Source organism: Nansenia antarctica (genome assembly GCF_963989245.1).
Source record: "Nansenia antarctica genome assembly, chromosome: 6".
Taxonomy (NCBI): Eukaryota; Metazoa; Chordata; class Actinopteri; order Argentiniformes; family Microstomatidae; genus Nansenia; species Nansenia antarctica.
Window position 1 is genome coordinate 9,563,504 of NC_137676.1, and position 16,740 is coordinate 9,580,243.

Below are 16,740 nucleotides of genomic sequence, written 5' to 3' on the forward strand. Positions count from 1 at the left end.
CTTGTGAAAATCATTCAAACTATGTAATGCTCCCTGTTGTTAGTGTTTTGTAAGTCAGAATGTTATGAATGACAGTGTATGCTTCTGAGTGAACATTGTTGACAGTGTGTGGTTGAACAAGCTTCTTTTGAGACATGAATGAAGTCATTGGCCAACATGAGTGTTACGAATGCAGACTGTATGAAGAGTTGTGAAACTGTGGCTTCAGTATTGAACACTGTGACTTAGCGACCGTAAAAAACTGTAATGCAGACTGTATGAAGAGTTGTGAATCTGTGGCTTCAGTATTGAACACTGTGACTTAGCGACCGTAAAAAACTGTAATAGAACAAACTTCCCCTGATATTGTTGTGTTGGGTGAAACCTGGCTCAGGATGAATGTTGATAGCTCTGACGTGAATATTCAGGATTATAATCTCTTTAGAATGGATCGTTTGAGCAGGGGGGGTGTAAGGGTTGGGGAAGCGACCTTATTGTGGAGCGACCCTTTGGCGCCCTCTGGTGTTTTATGTATGCATTTGTCTGTCCTAATTAACTGATTTGTACCTGGTGTGTGTTGTTTGGCTGTGGCTATTTAGATCCCTCTGTTTCCCCTCTGGTTGTCGGTTGTTCACTTCATGTTGCGTTTGTTATAGGTATACGATTCTTCTTAGCCTTATTGTTCCTCGCCGGATTAGGAAATAAGTATAGTTGACGATTGTAAGTACATTGCTCTGCCTTGTTCCTGTTATGATTTAAAACGTTTATCGGAGACTTGTTTTCTCCTCTTTTGTTTATTCGCTTACTGTGCGGTTATTATTTGTTCCGTTTACTCAAAATAAAGAGTACCGTTATTATTTATTACACTCCTGCTTCCGTCTACTCTGTTCTACTCTGCGCCTGGGTCCAAACACATTACCCCATCGTAACAGAACAACCGACCATTATGGACCCAGCAGATGTAGAGCAGATTCGCACGGTGCTGAATACCCAGGGGGCTATGGTAGCCCAGCAGGAGCGGAACCAGCTGGCGATGTTTGCGGAGATCGAAAAGCTGACCATCGCCGTGACTAGCCTGGTGGCCGCTCAGGCCAACCCCACTCCACCAGCGGCAGCAGCAGCAGCAGCTATGCCTCCTCTACCGCCGGTGACCACGCGGGAACCCCGACTACCTCCTCCCGAACGCTATGATGGACGTCCAGAGGGCTGCAGAGAGTTCCTGACTCAGTGTTCACTGATCTTCAGCCTGCAGCCCCTGTCCTTCCCTACCGAGCACTCGTGAGTGGCCTACATCATCACCCTGTTGACGGGCCGTGCCCTGTCCTGGGCCACGGCCGAGTGGGAGAGTCAGTCGCCGGCGTGCTCCGACGCTACAGCATTCACCCGGGAGTTACGCAAAATATTCGACACCTCCCGGGTGATATCGGGGCACGAAGCCGGTCGGCGGCTCACGGCGTGTCGACAGGGGGATCGCTCGGTGGCGGATTATTCCATCGAGTTCCGCACCCTAGCTAGGGAGGCGGGTTGGGAGGAGAAGGCCCTGGCCGTACTCTATACCCAGGGGCTCTCGGAGGCGATGAAAGACCAACTTGCCCTCCGGGACCTCCCAGAGCGGCTAGACGGCGTAGTGGAGCTCTCGGTGCGTGTGGACAATCGGCGCCGAGAGCGATCACGTGAGAGGGGCTCGTCGAGGGGCGCTCCGTTCCAACCTCCTCCTGCTAGGGAGGCGACTCGGCGGTTCCCGGAGGAGACCACGGAGGAGGAGGAGGCCATGCAGCTAGGCGCAACACACCTCTCCAGCACAGAGAGGCGGCGTCGGCTGGACGAGCGGCGCTGCTTCCGTTGCGGTCGCAAGGGTCACCGCTACAGTGCCTGTCCAGGGACCTCGGGAAACGGGGCAGCCCGCTAGTATCGGGAGGGGTATTAGCGGGTAGGGACATACCCTCGGGTTTCAATGACCCACGAACCTTTTTTTCTGTTAAGGTGCGGTGGGGACACTGTACCCAGCGAGTTCGGGCTCTGGTGGACTCAGGGGCAGCGGGGAATTTAATGCACGAAGGCCTGGCCTGGGGGTGGGGGGTTCCTTTGGAAGAATTGAAAGAACCCGTTCCTGTTCGAGCCCTAGACGGCCGGCCATTGGGGTCGGGGATCATTACCCAGCGCACTATGCCTGTACATATCCAGGTGGGAGGGGGTCGTTGGGAACTCATACGATTTTTTATTGTGGCCTCTCCTGATTGCCCTATTGTGTTAGGTCACCCCTGGTTAGCTTCTCTCAACCCCCGCATTGACTGGTCCACAGGTCGACTCTCCCTCGAAGCAGGCTCCGTCACAGTGCGTACTGAGTCTCCGCCCACGACTCTCGCATCCCCGTTGCAGCCCCAGTTCTCGCCTCTCCCCCTTTCCACCCCTCTTCCTAATTCCCCTGGCCCTGCTTCCCCTTCCAGCCCCGACCTGACAGGGGTGCCTCAGATATATTGGGACCTGGGGGAAGTGTTCAGTAAATCTCGGGCCGAGAAATTACCCCCCCATAGACCCTATGACTGTGCCATCAATCTGCTGCCGGGTACTGTGCCGCCGCGGGGACGCCTGTTTTCCCTCTCTCGCCCGGAGAATCTCTCCATGAATAAATACATAGAGGAAGCACTGGCCGCGGGTCATATCCGTCCTTCCACCTCGCCCGCTGGCGCAGGCTTCTTCTTTGTGGCAAAGAAAGACGGGGGACAGCGTCCCTGCATCGATTACCGCGGTCTAAATGACATTTCCATAAAGAATCGCTATCCCCTGCCCCTCATGGATACCGCCTTTGAGTCACTGCAAGGAGCAAGGGTGTTTACCAAACTGGATTTACGCAATGCATACAACCTGGTGAGGATGAGGGAGGGGGACGAGTGGAAGACGGCTTTTAACACGCCTAACGGACATTATGAGTATTTAGTCATGCCCTTTGGTCTCGCTAATGCACCCGCAGTATTTCAAGCACTAGTCAACGACGTACTGCGGGATTTGATTGGTCATTCGGTTTTTGTGTACCTTGACGATATCCTCATTTTTTCCAAAGACATTACTCAACATCAACCTAATGTCCGTCAAGTCCTCCAGCGCCTCCTCCACCACCAGTTATTTGTCAAGGCAGAGAAATGTGTCTTTCACGCCGACACAGTGTCATTCCTGGGGTTCATTATAACACGGGGGGATTTAAGCATGGACCCTGCCAAGGTTAGTGCGGTGTTAGACTGGCCCCGCCCCTCCTCTTTGAAACAGTTACAGCGGTTCCTAGGGTTTGCTAATTTTTATAGACGCTTTATCCGCAATTTTAGTGCCCTAGCTGCCCCTTTAACTGCCCTCACCAGGTCTACCCTCCGTACGTTCGCCTGGTCCTCGGAGGCGGAGGCCGCCTTCGTGGACCTCAAGCAACGGTTCACCTCTGCTCCGGTCCTAGCCCATCCGGACTCGGAAGTACCATTCCTGGTGGAGGTGGACGCCTCAGATCTCGCGGTGGGGGCGGTGCTCTCCCAGAGGTGCAGGAAGGATGGGAAGGTACATCCCTGCGCTTTTTTCTCACGTCGGCTGTCCCCGGCCGAGTGTAATTATGACGTAGGAAACCGGGAGCTGCTGGCCATTAAATTGGCTTTGGAGGAGTGGAGGCAGTGGCTGGAGGGGGCCGCACAGCCGTTTGTGGTGTGGACGGACCACAAGAACCTGGCCTACATCCAGGGGGCTAAGCGCCTCAATTCGCGTCAAGCCAGGTGGGCGCTGTTTTTTACACGCTTCCAATTTTCCATCTCCTTTAGGCCGGGGTCCAAAAACGTCAAGCCGGACGCCCTCTCCCGGCAGTTCGATCCGGCGGACCGGGAGGAAAAACCCCACCCCATTGTTCCGGAGACCCTTATTGTTGCCCCTGTGTCGTGGGGGATCGCTAAAGTGGTGAGAGCGGCGCTCAGGCGGGAGCCGGATCCGGGGGGAGGACCCCCGGGGAGGCTGTATGTTCCCAAGACTGCGCGCTCACGGCTGCTGCAATGGGCGCATGCGTCGCCCCTCACTAGCCACCCCGGGGCTGCCAGGACCCTGGACTTTATTCGCAGGAGGTTCTGGTGTCCCACAGCGGAGAGGGATACGCGCGCCTTTGTGGCAGCCTGTTCTGTGTGTGCGCGCAGCAAGACATCTCGCCAGCCTTCAGCGGGGCTACTCCGACCCCTCCCCATCCCCAAACGCCCCTGGTCCCACATCTCCCTTGACTTTATTTCAGGTCTCCCTCCCTCTGACGGGTTCACTACCATCTTGGTGGTAGTGGACCGTTTCTCCAAGGCGGCCCACTTCATCCCCCTCCTCAAACTCCCCTCGGCCCGAGAGACGGCCGACCTGGTGGTGCAGCACATCTTCCGGGTGCATGGTCTCCCGCAGGACATGGTGTCGGATCGGGGTCCTCAGTTCGCTTCCAGGTTCTGGAAGGCGTTCGCGACCAGCCTCGGCGCCTCCGTCAGCCTGTCCTCCGGTTTCCATCCACAGTCCAATGGGCAGACGGAGCGTGTCAACCAGGACCTGGAAGGCGTGCTGAGGTGCTACGTCTCCGGCAATCCGGCGACGTGGAGTCGGCGACTGGCGTGGGCGGAATACGCCCACAACACCCTCCTCTGCTCATCCACTGGCCTATCCCCCTTTCAGTGCCAATATGGCTATCAACCCCCCCTATTCCCTGAGCAGGAGGAGGAGGCGGAGGTGCCCTCCGTCCAAGCCCACGTCGGTCGCTGTCGCCGGACCTGGAGGCGGGTGAGGGCGGCGCTTCAGCGGGCGTCGGCTCGGTCCCAGCTTCAGGCCAACCGCAGGCGTCGCCCGGCCCCGATCTTTCGCCCGGGGCAGAAGGTGTGGCTCTCGACCCGGGACCTTCCCCTCCGGGTCGAGTCCAGGAAGCTAGCGCCCCGGTTCGTGGGTCCGTTCAAAGTGGTGCGGCGGGTGAACCCGGTGGCGTATAGACTACTACTCCCACCTTCCATGCGGGTTCACCCGACCTTTCATGTGTCCCTACTGAAACCCTTCAACACTTGCCCCATGTCCCCACCACCCCCCCCTGTTCCCCCGCCACGCATCATTGATGGACAGACTGTTTATACAGTACGGAGGATTATGGATTGCCGGCGGAGGGGTAGGGGCTTACAGTTTTTGGTGGATTGGGAGGGGTATGGGCCGGAGGAACGGTCCTGGGTGCCTCAGAGGGACATATTGGACCCAAAACTAATTACAGACTTCCGCCAACTACATCCTGAGGCACCCAGGTGAACGGCAGGTGCCGTTCGTCGGGGGGGGATACTGTAAGGGTTGGGGAAGCGACCTTATTGTGGAGCGACCCTTTGGCGCCCTCTGGTGTTTTATGTATGCATTTGTCTGTCCTAATTAACTGATTTGTACCTGGTGTGTGTTGTTTGGCTGTGGCTATTTAGATCCCTCTGTTTCCCCTCTGGTTGTCGGTTGTTCACTTCATGTTGCGTTTGTTATAGGTATACGATTCTTCTTAGCCTTATTGTTCCTCGCCGGATTAGGAAATAAGTATAGTTGACGATTGTAAGTACATTGCTCTGCCTTGTTCCTGTTATGATTTAAAACGTTTATCGGAGACTTGTTTTCTCCTCTTTTGTTTATTCGCTTACTGTGCGGTTATTATTTGTTCCGTTTACTCAAAATAAAGAGTACCGTTATTATTTATTACACTCCTGCTTCCGTCTACTCTGTTCTACTCTGCGCCTGGGTCCAAACACATTAGCCCATCGTAACAGGGGGGTGGTATTGGTATATGTCACATCTTTCAGTTTCCATTTTACATGCAATTTCAATTCCTGACTGCTTTGAATTTCTGGCTCTGAAAATCCATCATGGCCCAGACCCTCTGACGGTAGTTGGTATCTATCGCCCTCCCTCTGCCGATTCTCACGCCACTGACACCCTAGTTAACTTGCTTTCAAAATATATTGACAATGAAGTACTTGTTCTGGGTGATCTCAATATTAACTGGCTGAGTGATATTTCCTCGCAGCTTAAAGATCTTGCTTGCAGCATAAACCTTTCACAATTGATTTTAGAACCAACTAGACCAAACCTCAACGATGACTCGAAATCTACATTATTAGACTTAATTTTAACAAATAAGGCCAGCAAAAATACTAGTGGTGTCTTTGACCTGGGAGTCAGTGATCATTGTCCTGTTGCCTGTGTGAGAGATGTGAGGTTAAAGAAGACTACATCTCAGGTGATAACCAAGAGGAACTTCAAACGCTTTGATGCAGAGTTGTTCCTGAGGGAGCTGGATGGCTGCGACTGGGGTTGCGTGGGCTCTTCCGATGTCATTGAGGACGCTCTCGAATCCTTTATGTACATTTAATTGCGTTGTGGATAGGCACGCCCCTTTTAAAACCACTAGGATAAAAAATAGAGTAGTGCCTTGGTTTACTCATGAGCTATCTACCCTCTTTAATAACAGAAATAGTGCCTGGTCCCGTGCCAGACGTACTGGTGTCCCCCAACACTGGCTGTACTTCAGGCAGCTCAGAAACAAGTGCACTTCAGCTGTAAGGAAGGCTAAATTCGAATATTTCCTGAATCTGATAACCACCTCATACTCTAACCCTGCCAAATTCTGGAATGCAATTAATTTGACTAAAAATCGTCCTTCCAGTGCTCTGCCCCTTAGTATTAATGTAAATGACTCCGTGATCTCTGATCCTAGCGACATTCGCCTTGCTTTTAATAAACACTTCTCCGAAGCTGGTCACCTATTTGATAGGTTGTACCCTGGACACCCCTCTATGGTGGTTTCTGATGATACTGCCCTTGTGGACCGTGTCCCCCTTTTCACCTTTCAACCATTTACTTCCGCGGAGGTCCTCAAGGTTTTAGAAACTATTGACCCCAAATCATCCTCTGGTGAGGATAAACTAGACTAATTTTTCATAAAATTGGCTGCGCCAATTATCAGCGTGCCGCTAACTTACATTTTTAATCTTTCCATTTCCTCTGGTGTATTTCCGTTGGTCTGGAAGTCTGCACGAGTCATTCCTTTACACAAAGGGGGTGATAGGGCTGATCCGTATAACTATCGACCGATCTCCACTCTCCCATGCCTGTCTAAAGTACTTTAGACCTTGGTCAATTCTCAATTGAAACGCTTTCTATCAAGCCACTCAATTCTTAGTCCCCATCAATCCGGTTTCAGACCTATCCATAGTACCATCTCTGCTATCACACTTGTAACTAACGACATAGTCTCGGCCTTGGATAAGAGGAACCACTGCGCGGCCCTCTTTGTCGACCTCTCGAAGGCATTTGACACGGTCGATCACCACTTGCTTTTAGAACAGCTATCCGATATTGGATTGGATTTAGGAGCTTGTGCTTGGTTCCATGACTACCTTTCCCTCAGGCATCAGTGTATAAAATCTTCACGTGGCAATTCGGATTTCATAACGGTTACAAAGGGTGTCCCTCAAGGTTCGGTGCTGGGCCCTGTACTTTTTACCATCTATATTAATGAACTGGTATCTTCGCTAACCGGTTGCCACGTTAATTTAGATGCCGATGATACCATTCTTTATAGTACAGCAGATTCCCCACATGCTGCTACTATCAACTTGCAGCTAGCCTTTAACTCACTGCAAGACGCCCTCTCGAGGCATAAGCTAGTCCTCAACTCAAAGAAAACGAAATTCATGTTGTTTACTAGGGCTAGAAATGTGGACCTTACAAAGCTTCTTATATCCACAGTTGACGGCTCCTCCATTGAGAGAGTTACCGACTACAAATATCTTGGGCTGTGGTTGGATGAGAAGCTATCATTCAAAACGCATGTCGACGGCCTCGCCTCCAAACTTCGGCAAAAGGTGGGCTTTCTTTACCGTAATCGGTGTAGCTTCCCCTTGCTTTGTAGGAAGAGAGTTGTCGAGGCGGTATTCCTGCCCGTATTAGATTACGGTGATGTTATCTATAGGCATGCAGCTTCATCTACATTTAAACAATTGGACTCAGTTTATCACTCAGCTCTAAGGTTTATTAGCGGGGACAGTTATGACACTCACCATTGCATACTTTATGACAAGGTTGGCTGGCCCTCTCTTTCTCTGAGGCGCAGTTACCACTGGAACTTGTTCGTTTTCAAGGCCATCTGTGGCAAGCTTCCTCCTTATATCTCATCTTTATTGGACTGGAGTCTTGGTACTTATGTGACCAGATCTAATAGTTGGCTTTCTTTTCGGGTTCCGTATGCGCGTTCAGACCTGGGTAAAACAGCCTTTTTTATTGATGCCCCTAATACATGGAACACTCTGCAGCAAACTCTCCAGTTGGAGGTCCTCCCCTCTGCCTCTACCTTTAAACTCTTGGTGCAAAAACTGTATTCTACCGATTACCGATTTTTTTTCAGATTTTTTTTCATTTGAATCCTGTCTTGCTCACTATTTGTTTGCCCTTGCTCACTGTTCTATTGTACACTCGACGTCACTGTAAATGAGGGTGACCTCAGTGCCTATCGAGTTTTAAATAAAGGTTTGAAATGAAATGAAAAACATTTACTTCAAAGTACACTACATTTACTTGTGTAAAATGAAAAGTGGAAAATAAAGTGGAAGATGCAAAGTTCAAACAAAAAAGAAAAACAGAAATTCCAGGGCTACAATACAATAGCAATCACACCAAAAATGTCTCACTTCTGAGGGTTTTGGTCCACCCTCTGCTCTGCATCTGGTCACATCTAATGTCTTCCCTGGCAATGCATCTAGTCTATTTCATTTCATTGTATATATTCTGCTAATATTTTCTAGACATTTCAATATGATTACTGCAAATAGTGAACATACCACCGCTCATCCTTTATCAGACTTTGCTGAGGTGCTGGAACTGAAGAGTATCAATAGAGTGCAAAATAACAGCATCTGCACACTCAAACACTGCGAAAAAAAGTTTATTGCGAGCTTTCTGTCATATATGATAGGAATATGATTACTGCAAAAATGCACCAAATCATTCTGTTTTGAACATGTTCTTCAGAGTTTTGAACACAGGCGTCCCCGCGGCGGCAGTTGTTAACAATGAAAAAATGTGTTGCAAATACATAGTGTTTTGCAGGTGGGGGAGTTTGAATGAGAGAAGTGTTATGGATTTTGGAGAACGTAGTCATTGAATGCATTTTGTATGAAAGCAATGCACAAATCACAGAGAAAGAGTCACAGTTTTGTTCACATGGGCTTCTGCTCTGCTGACTGTAATGAAGAGTTGTGACTCTGTGGCTTCAGTATTGAACACTGTGACTTAATGACCGTAAAAAACTGTAATAGTTAATATTAAACAGTCCACCAAAAGAGTCACACCCCAATCCAAACGTTTCCTGATCCCGTCACACACCGAGAACCGGGCCAAAAGCGGATGTCTCCCTGTCACTCAGCAGCTGTTTCCTGTGAGGTTTGAGGAGCCGTTCAGGAGAATAGGGTAGCGAGCCTCACGCTGCTCTGGGTCCGGGTCTCGGTAGTGCTATTGGGATCCCGCCATGGGGCTGGCTGGGTGTGTGGGGCGGCGGGGGCTCCCCGGGGGGGGGGGGGGGGGCGGGTGTGGGGGCCCACCGCTGGGTGCTGGTAGGCAAACTGGCTAGTAGTCGCTCTATGTGTAGAGGGCTGCAAGGGAATTTTCCTGGCTACATAGTGTACAGGTTTTTACTTTTGCCTGCTTGCGGCTCTGTCAGTATTGATTGATTGATTGATTGACTGAGAATGTTTGTTATGTGAAGCGCATTGAGTTGCATCTTGTAAGAAATGCGCTATACAAATAAAATGTGATTTGATTTGATCTGATCCTCGTCGTCAATTGTTGTGGATTAATAATGAGACTCAAGATAGGAACTTGCTTTAAATCTAGGTATAATATTTAATAAAGAAAATGGTCTTTCACAATTCGAGTTGGACCCAGCCCACTTAAGGTAGACTGAAGTGCCCACTTACACAAAACACATCTCTCATATAGTGTAAACAGCGATAGGAGTCCGCATTCCATAAGTGTTGGAACATTGGAACAATGTTGGACAAGGTCTTAATTTCACACTGTACACTGGGTCAACATAGTCACAACATTGATAACGAGTCTGCATTCCATCACTGTCCATGAACACAAGGCCTGCGCTCATGGACAGGACCGGACAAGACTCCCAACTATGCTATACATGCCATATATGTGAGAAATCCATTACGACATGAACCACCAGACTCCCACAAGACTCCCAACAATGCCATAAATGCCATATTATGTGAAAAATCCATTGCAGTGTGTGTGTATGTGTGTGTGTGTGTTTGTGTGTGTGTGTGTGTGTGTGTGTATGTGTGTGACTGTGTGTGCTTGTAGCATGTGTGTGTGTGTGTGTGTGTTTGTGTGTGACTGTGTGTGCTTGTAGCATGTGTGTGTGTGTGTGTGTGTGTGTTTGTGTGTGTGTGTGTGTGTGTGTGTGTGTGTGTGTGTAGAGTGTTCTCTAATATTTCAGCAAACACCCCTGATGTTGTAATTGTCAACGAAAATCACAGAGAGGTGCTTATTCTAGAAGTTGGCTGCACCTTTGACCATAGCCTAGACGGAAGCCTTTTTAACCAAAATCTTAAAATACCAACAGCTGGAGCAGGCCATATCACAACTGGGTTACAGATGTCAACTTTTAGTTTTCATATTTGGCAGCCTGGGCCATGTTCATAAGTCTGTTGTTAGAGGCCTTCAAATGGCTGGTCTACCTAAGAGAAGGGCCAAACAGTTAGCAAAATATTGCTCAGTATCCGCTCAGTAGCCGCTCAATATGGAGAAGGCGGTGCTTCCTGTACCCATGAGCTGGATACTGTCTGTTTTACAGTATTGATACTGGATCTGTCAACCCACTGGTATCATCTGGTGTGAATAACATCCTGTGTGTGGCAGAACTGGTTGTTGGCTCAGCACTATTGTAACAGATTGTTTCCATGATATCAAAATGCACCGTTAGTATTTATGTCATTTAGAATTGTACATGTATGTGGACATAAATAAAGCATTTAATGTGTGTGTGTGTGTGTGTGCGTGAGTGTGTGTGTGTGTGTCCAAAAGATATAAGGAAATGCTGTGTAGAACAGTGACACTGTCCCTCTTTTCACACCCTGACCTGTCCTTAGTAAGGTGATAGGACTACATACTGTATGTGTTTTGTCATAGCCTTGTATTACCATATTATTGGGGGTATAAAAGGTGTGAGCTAAAGATAGCTCTCTCTCTTTCACCCTGCTAACCATCGACCAGAGTCCTCTCTAATGCATCAGAGTAGGAATGCTGTAAGCTGTATGTACCTTTGTTTAAATAAATAGTCTGTAACTCAGAAGCTTTACTCGTGATCTATTTCAAACAAATTCTAACCTTAATATCCAACATTTTCACGTGACGTCACGGCATATGGGAACGCCCACCTAGCGGACAAAACAGAAGTCTTCTTCCATTGCCCACCATCGGCAACTTTTACCAGTTACATACAAAATGCCAGATAGTTGCTGTTCCATTGGATGTGCTAACCAAAGAGGAGACAAGCCTGGGTTGTGTAATACCAAAATATTACTGCCATGTCACTACTGCCCTAGCAAGCCTTACCGCATTAACGTTAGCTTAGTCTACGCTACAGCTTAGTCTACTACGCTACACTGACCACCCATAGAACAAACATAACTTAGGTAAAGTCAATTAGCTAGTTAGTTAATTAGTATCTCGCCCCCCACCCCCTGAACAATCCAATGTAGCCTTTGCACTACTGCTGGTTGCACACCCCTGTCAATGTGATCACTCTCACTCTTTGCACACCCCTGGTCAATGTGATCACTCTTTTACCCTTTGCACTACTTGCTGTTTACAATACTACCTTTGCACATACTGTATACTGCACATTGCACTTACCTCTTTGATGTAACTTGTATACAGTACATCTGTACATTACATACTGTACATAAGCTACCTTAACTGTACATAGCTCATAACTGTATATATCTCTAAACTACCTTAATGAAGGCTCAGTATCAGACATGAAGGAAGCTACACACACATGCATGCAGACACACTAAACACACACCTTACACACACACATACACACACACACACACACACACACACCACACACACACACACACACACACACACACACACACACACACACACACAGCAGTAGAGATGGAGGGGGTACAGGACATACCAGGATCAGACTTGGAGAATGTGTCCACATCTAGGAGGCTCCTGTAGTGGCAGAAGAAGAACGAAAGAGCATAAGAACATTTTGATTATTGTTATCTTGTCAAATATAGCTTTCCATACTTAAAAATATCTTTCATTATCTTCTGTGTTTGCTAGAATGTGTATTATTTCTCTGAAGAAGAAAATATGTTTTGTTGCTGTGGGAGAAATCCTTGAAATTAAAAATGTATTTATCACATGAATTCAATTTTCATACATAACAAAAAAATACTACTTGTTTCAATGTCTTTTTTTTTCACCATAAAAAAAGCTTGATCTTGAGGCAGAATTCAATTGAGAAAGCAATAATTCTTAACCAACTGAATAGATTATGAATAACATTAATATTATCACCATAAACAACATTTACATAATGATTAGCATGTTGCTATGTTCCGGAGTAGAACAACATTTCTGCTTCAAAACATTAATCAGACCTAATTACATATTGATCAAAGAGCACAGGGATGAGCGTTTAGGGAAAGAGAACACTATGTAACATTGTAGAAAAACTAAACCAATGGCATCAAACACAGAACATAACCAGTGGACAGAACTTCCGGATCTGTGATGTGAATAACTAGATCAGGGGAGGCTGGTGGAGGTAGAAATCGGAGGACGGGCTCATTGTAATGCATGGAATGGAATGAGGAATGGTATCAAACATGTGTGCTTTGCCTATTCTCACATATCCTAGCAACATCAGCCTGATAACTAGAAGACTCAATGAAAGGATACCTCCCTTCCCCCTCTCTACGACCCCCCCTCCCTTCCCTCCCTCCTCCCCTTCTCTCCTCCCATGCAGGAAATCCCAAATCCAATCCAATGTCTAATCCCCCAGGAGACACCTCAGCACCAGCAGACGTCACATTCATTATTCACCAGGTTGGCAGTAACTGGTGGCAGTCCTGCCCAAGACACAAACTATTCAAGGAAGGATTACTTGGGGTTTCGCCAGGTTATTGAGAGAAGGACTGTCTGTTGGGGTGAGGGGGAGGAAAGGAGGGGAGATGGGAGGGAACCAAGGGAGTCTGGTGGACGTAGAAATCAGTGGACGGGCTCATTGTAATGCATGGGATGGAATCAGGAATGTTATCAAACCGGTTGACACTGTACCATTCCTTATTCCGTTCCATGCATTACAATGAGCCCGTCCTCCTATTTCTACCTACAAACACATTTCTGGGATGAGATAATGATGCAGTCCGAGTATATTCTATGGAAAGACAACATGAAAGCAACAGAGCCAGCAGTGGTATCATTATCCCACCACGGCATCTGGGCCAGAGGTTTTAATCCTCTCTGACCCAGCAGTGACTCAGAAGTGGCCCAGCTCCAGCCAAAGTTCTGATACCGCTCCTGCCCAGTGAGTCCTGAACAGCCTCACAGAATCTTCTCTGCACAAAGACAACATGATAGTGAAACTGTCATCCAGTTGTATTATTGTTATTGTCCTGTGACATCTGAGACAGAGGCTTACGGCCATCACAGAGACCTCCCCCACAGCCTCATGGTGTCTGACCATGACAAAGATTCTGTTCGAGGGGAAAGACAACACAATAGTGAGAGGGACAGTCAACAACAGTCAGCAGTGGTAGTATTATCCCACCATGGCATAGGGGACAGAGGCTTTAATTTTCTCTACAACAGTGACACGGGCACAGCCCTGGTCAAAGCTCCAGTCAAAGTTCTGGTGCAGTTCAGTGCCAGACAGAATTCTGGTACCAGTGGGGCTTCCAATGACTCACAGCGTCTCCCAGAGTCTTGTCTGGGAAAAGACAACACAAAGGACAGAGAGAAAGAGACCGCCTTCTCAGTGCCAAAAAGGCTGTTTACCAATGTTGTTTTCTGCTGTTTCCGGGCAGAAAAGAGCAAACAAGCTCAGTCACGTGACCTGTGTGTGTTTCTGTGTGTAAGGGGGTTGATTGGAAGGTAAGATTGATTGGAAGGTGAGATTATACTGTATATAAATAGCTTGATTCATTTTATGGATTGTATTTATTTCAAAGGGGATGGGGTAACGAGATGCGCTTACGAAGGATAGGCCTATGTATGATGGCCCTCTTTGATCTTGGATCATGTGTCTTCTCTGTGGAAAGACAACATGAGGATGAGACAGAGGGACATCCAACAGTCATCCGTGTGTTATCCCTCCATGGCATATGGGACAGAGGTTTTAATTCTCTAACCAACGGTGACAGAGGCACAGCGGTGGCAGACACCCAGCTCCTGTCTCCCTGCAGACATCTGGCCACCTCTGGTCAAAGTGACAGACTGACACTATCACATTTTTATTAGTCACTTTTTCTAGCACAAATACAAGAAAACGAAAACTCAACAACAAAAAACAATGCAACAACATAAAAACACACAATCATATAGATACACTCAGATATTGAGTAACCCAGATACATATATTCTAAGAAGATAACCGTATCACAAATCAAATGTCATGGGGGAAACTTAAGTTCTAAATTTGAATATTTACTGTCACAAAGTTATTGTAGAAATCCGAAGCCGGTATCCAAAATCCAAACCGAGCTACAGACTTCACTGTTCTGAAATAGAACTGCAGTGTGTGTTTCCATGAAACACACCATACACTAGACCAGGGGAGGCTGGTGGAGGTACAGTACACATCGGATTAGGATGGGCTCACTGTAATACATCGAACGGAATGAGGAATGGTATCGTGTTTGATAACCCAGGTTTCCCACATGGAAGACACAAGCTTCTACCATTAGGGCAAGAGGACATCCTCAAGGTCAGAGGGAGACACTTGAGTTTACATGTCTCAGGCAGGGCTATCTCATCACGAGAGAGTGTGTTTCCTAACCACCTCCGCTACAGTACAGAGTGCCCTGTGAAACAACCCCTCCCCTCAACTGCAGTGCTTTTGGTTATAGACTGTACAAGATGTCTGCATAAACACTTATAGCTTATCTACAGTATAAACTATATTTATAGGTTTTAATGAGTCACACACACACAGTGGGATCCTCAATTGACCTTTCATATAAATTACCTGAGTCTGATGATAAACAACAGTTGATATGGAAAAACACACACACACACACACACACACACACACACATACACACACACCTGAAGCACAGACATCAGAGAGAACTGAGGAAATAATAAAAACAGTTATTTCCTACATTATTATTCCATTGTTTTTTATAGCAACAGGTCAACAACATGTGAACATCATTAGGCCCAAAACTCAAGAAAAACATTGAACCAGTTGAATCCGATTGGTTTTAGAAAACGAATGTATGTCTAAATTAAATGCAGTGTGTTAATCCACTGATTTCACAGATTAGAGGCTACATGGTAGAGTAGGTGGAAATGCTTTTTAATGACATTGAACATTCAAGAAGCTGCTAACTGTTTTACTGATGGAAGAATTATGTTCGGAGGCAGCAACGGTCAAATGTAATACTAAACCGAAGCCGAAATGAAGAGAGAACTGTCTTGGGGGGCGAATTTATTCACTTTAGTTTAAAGCCTTTTGTACAGTATATGACAGGAAACACTATATTATAATCAAGTTACAGTACATAGGACGATATGTGAACATAAAACATGCAATTTTATAAACGCGCACAGAAAAACACACAACATTGTTGTAGAGGCATTTCCCTTTTGACAAGGACCTAAATTCCAATGTATGATATTCGGTTTTAGATCATATAATTCAGTCATTCCGCTTTTCATCACACATTCATCACGGTAAGCTTACCTGCAGGAAACGGTAACTTCGATCTTAGTTGCCGGTACGCTTGTATTGAGGGGGTCGAACTCCCCGATAGATGCCATCATCGCGGCTCGCCAACTTTATCCCCGGATTATACAAATAAATATACACGTTTCAAGCTAAAAATAAAAATATTTCGAAATTGTTATCGATCATTAAAAACTTATACCGAGCCACACGTGAGTGGTGAAACCGTATCCATCTTCATTGAGTTAGTGAGAGACTGAGAGAAGTGGAGAGTGGTGTAGGACGCATCGCACGCGGAGGAGGGCTCCCCTGTGAAGTCCACGGGCAGACTGAAAGCGCGCGCGTCTCCCACACAGCGGCACAGCGCCGGGGAAATCAGGCCAATTTAGATCTATTTTCCAGTTCTTTCGAGAGGTGGTGGCAGAAGCACAGGTTACGTTGTACCTGTTGTAAAATAACGTAATGTCTCTGTAAATATTGTTTTCCTCTGCCCTGTACCACATCTCTTTCTCAATCCTGTATTATCCCGACAGGTGTAGTGCTGTGGTAAATTACGAAAGCCCACAATTCGTTTATCATAATAAAGATAACAAAAAGTATATAGAAACCATATTATAATGCAGATGTATATGTATCTAAAAGTAGATCCCCTCCCTTCACCTGAGTGTCATTTATGCAGTGTTGAGACTGGAAACTGTCAGTGATGCAGCTGTCTCAGAAATACTTACTGAGTACTTACTGAAAGACAGTAATGACCACTAAACAGATTGTATGTGTGT

General features: G+C 47.1%; 1 protein-coding gene across 2 annotated transcripts in view; it reads right to left on the minus strand.

Moving 5' to 3' along the window:
* LOC308159379 (copine-9-like) overlaps positions 1–16,059 on the minus strand; it is a gene marked incomplete at both ends in the record, with an annotated part of 88,116 nt that extends 72,057 nt beyond the window's left edge. For both annotated transcript variants that reach the window (XM_080533158.1, XM_080533157.1), the window contains 2 exons: positions 12,197–12,237; positions 15,980–16,059. In XM_080533158.1, coding sequence (XP_080389284.1) covers positions 12,197–12,237; positions 15,980–16,059 — 121 coding nt within the window. The remainder of the gene's footprint in view (positions 1–12,196; positions 12,238–15,979) is intronic.
* Positions 16,060–16,740: the final 681 nt, after the last annotated feature.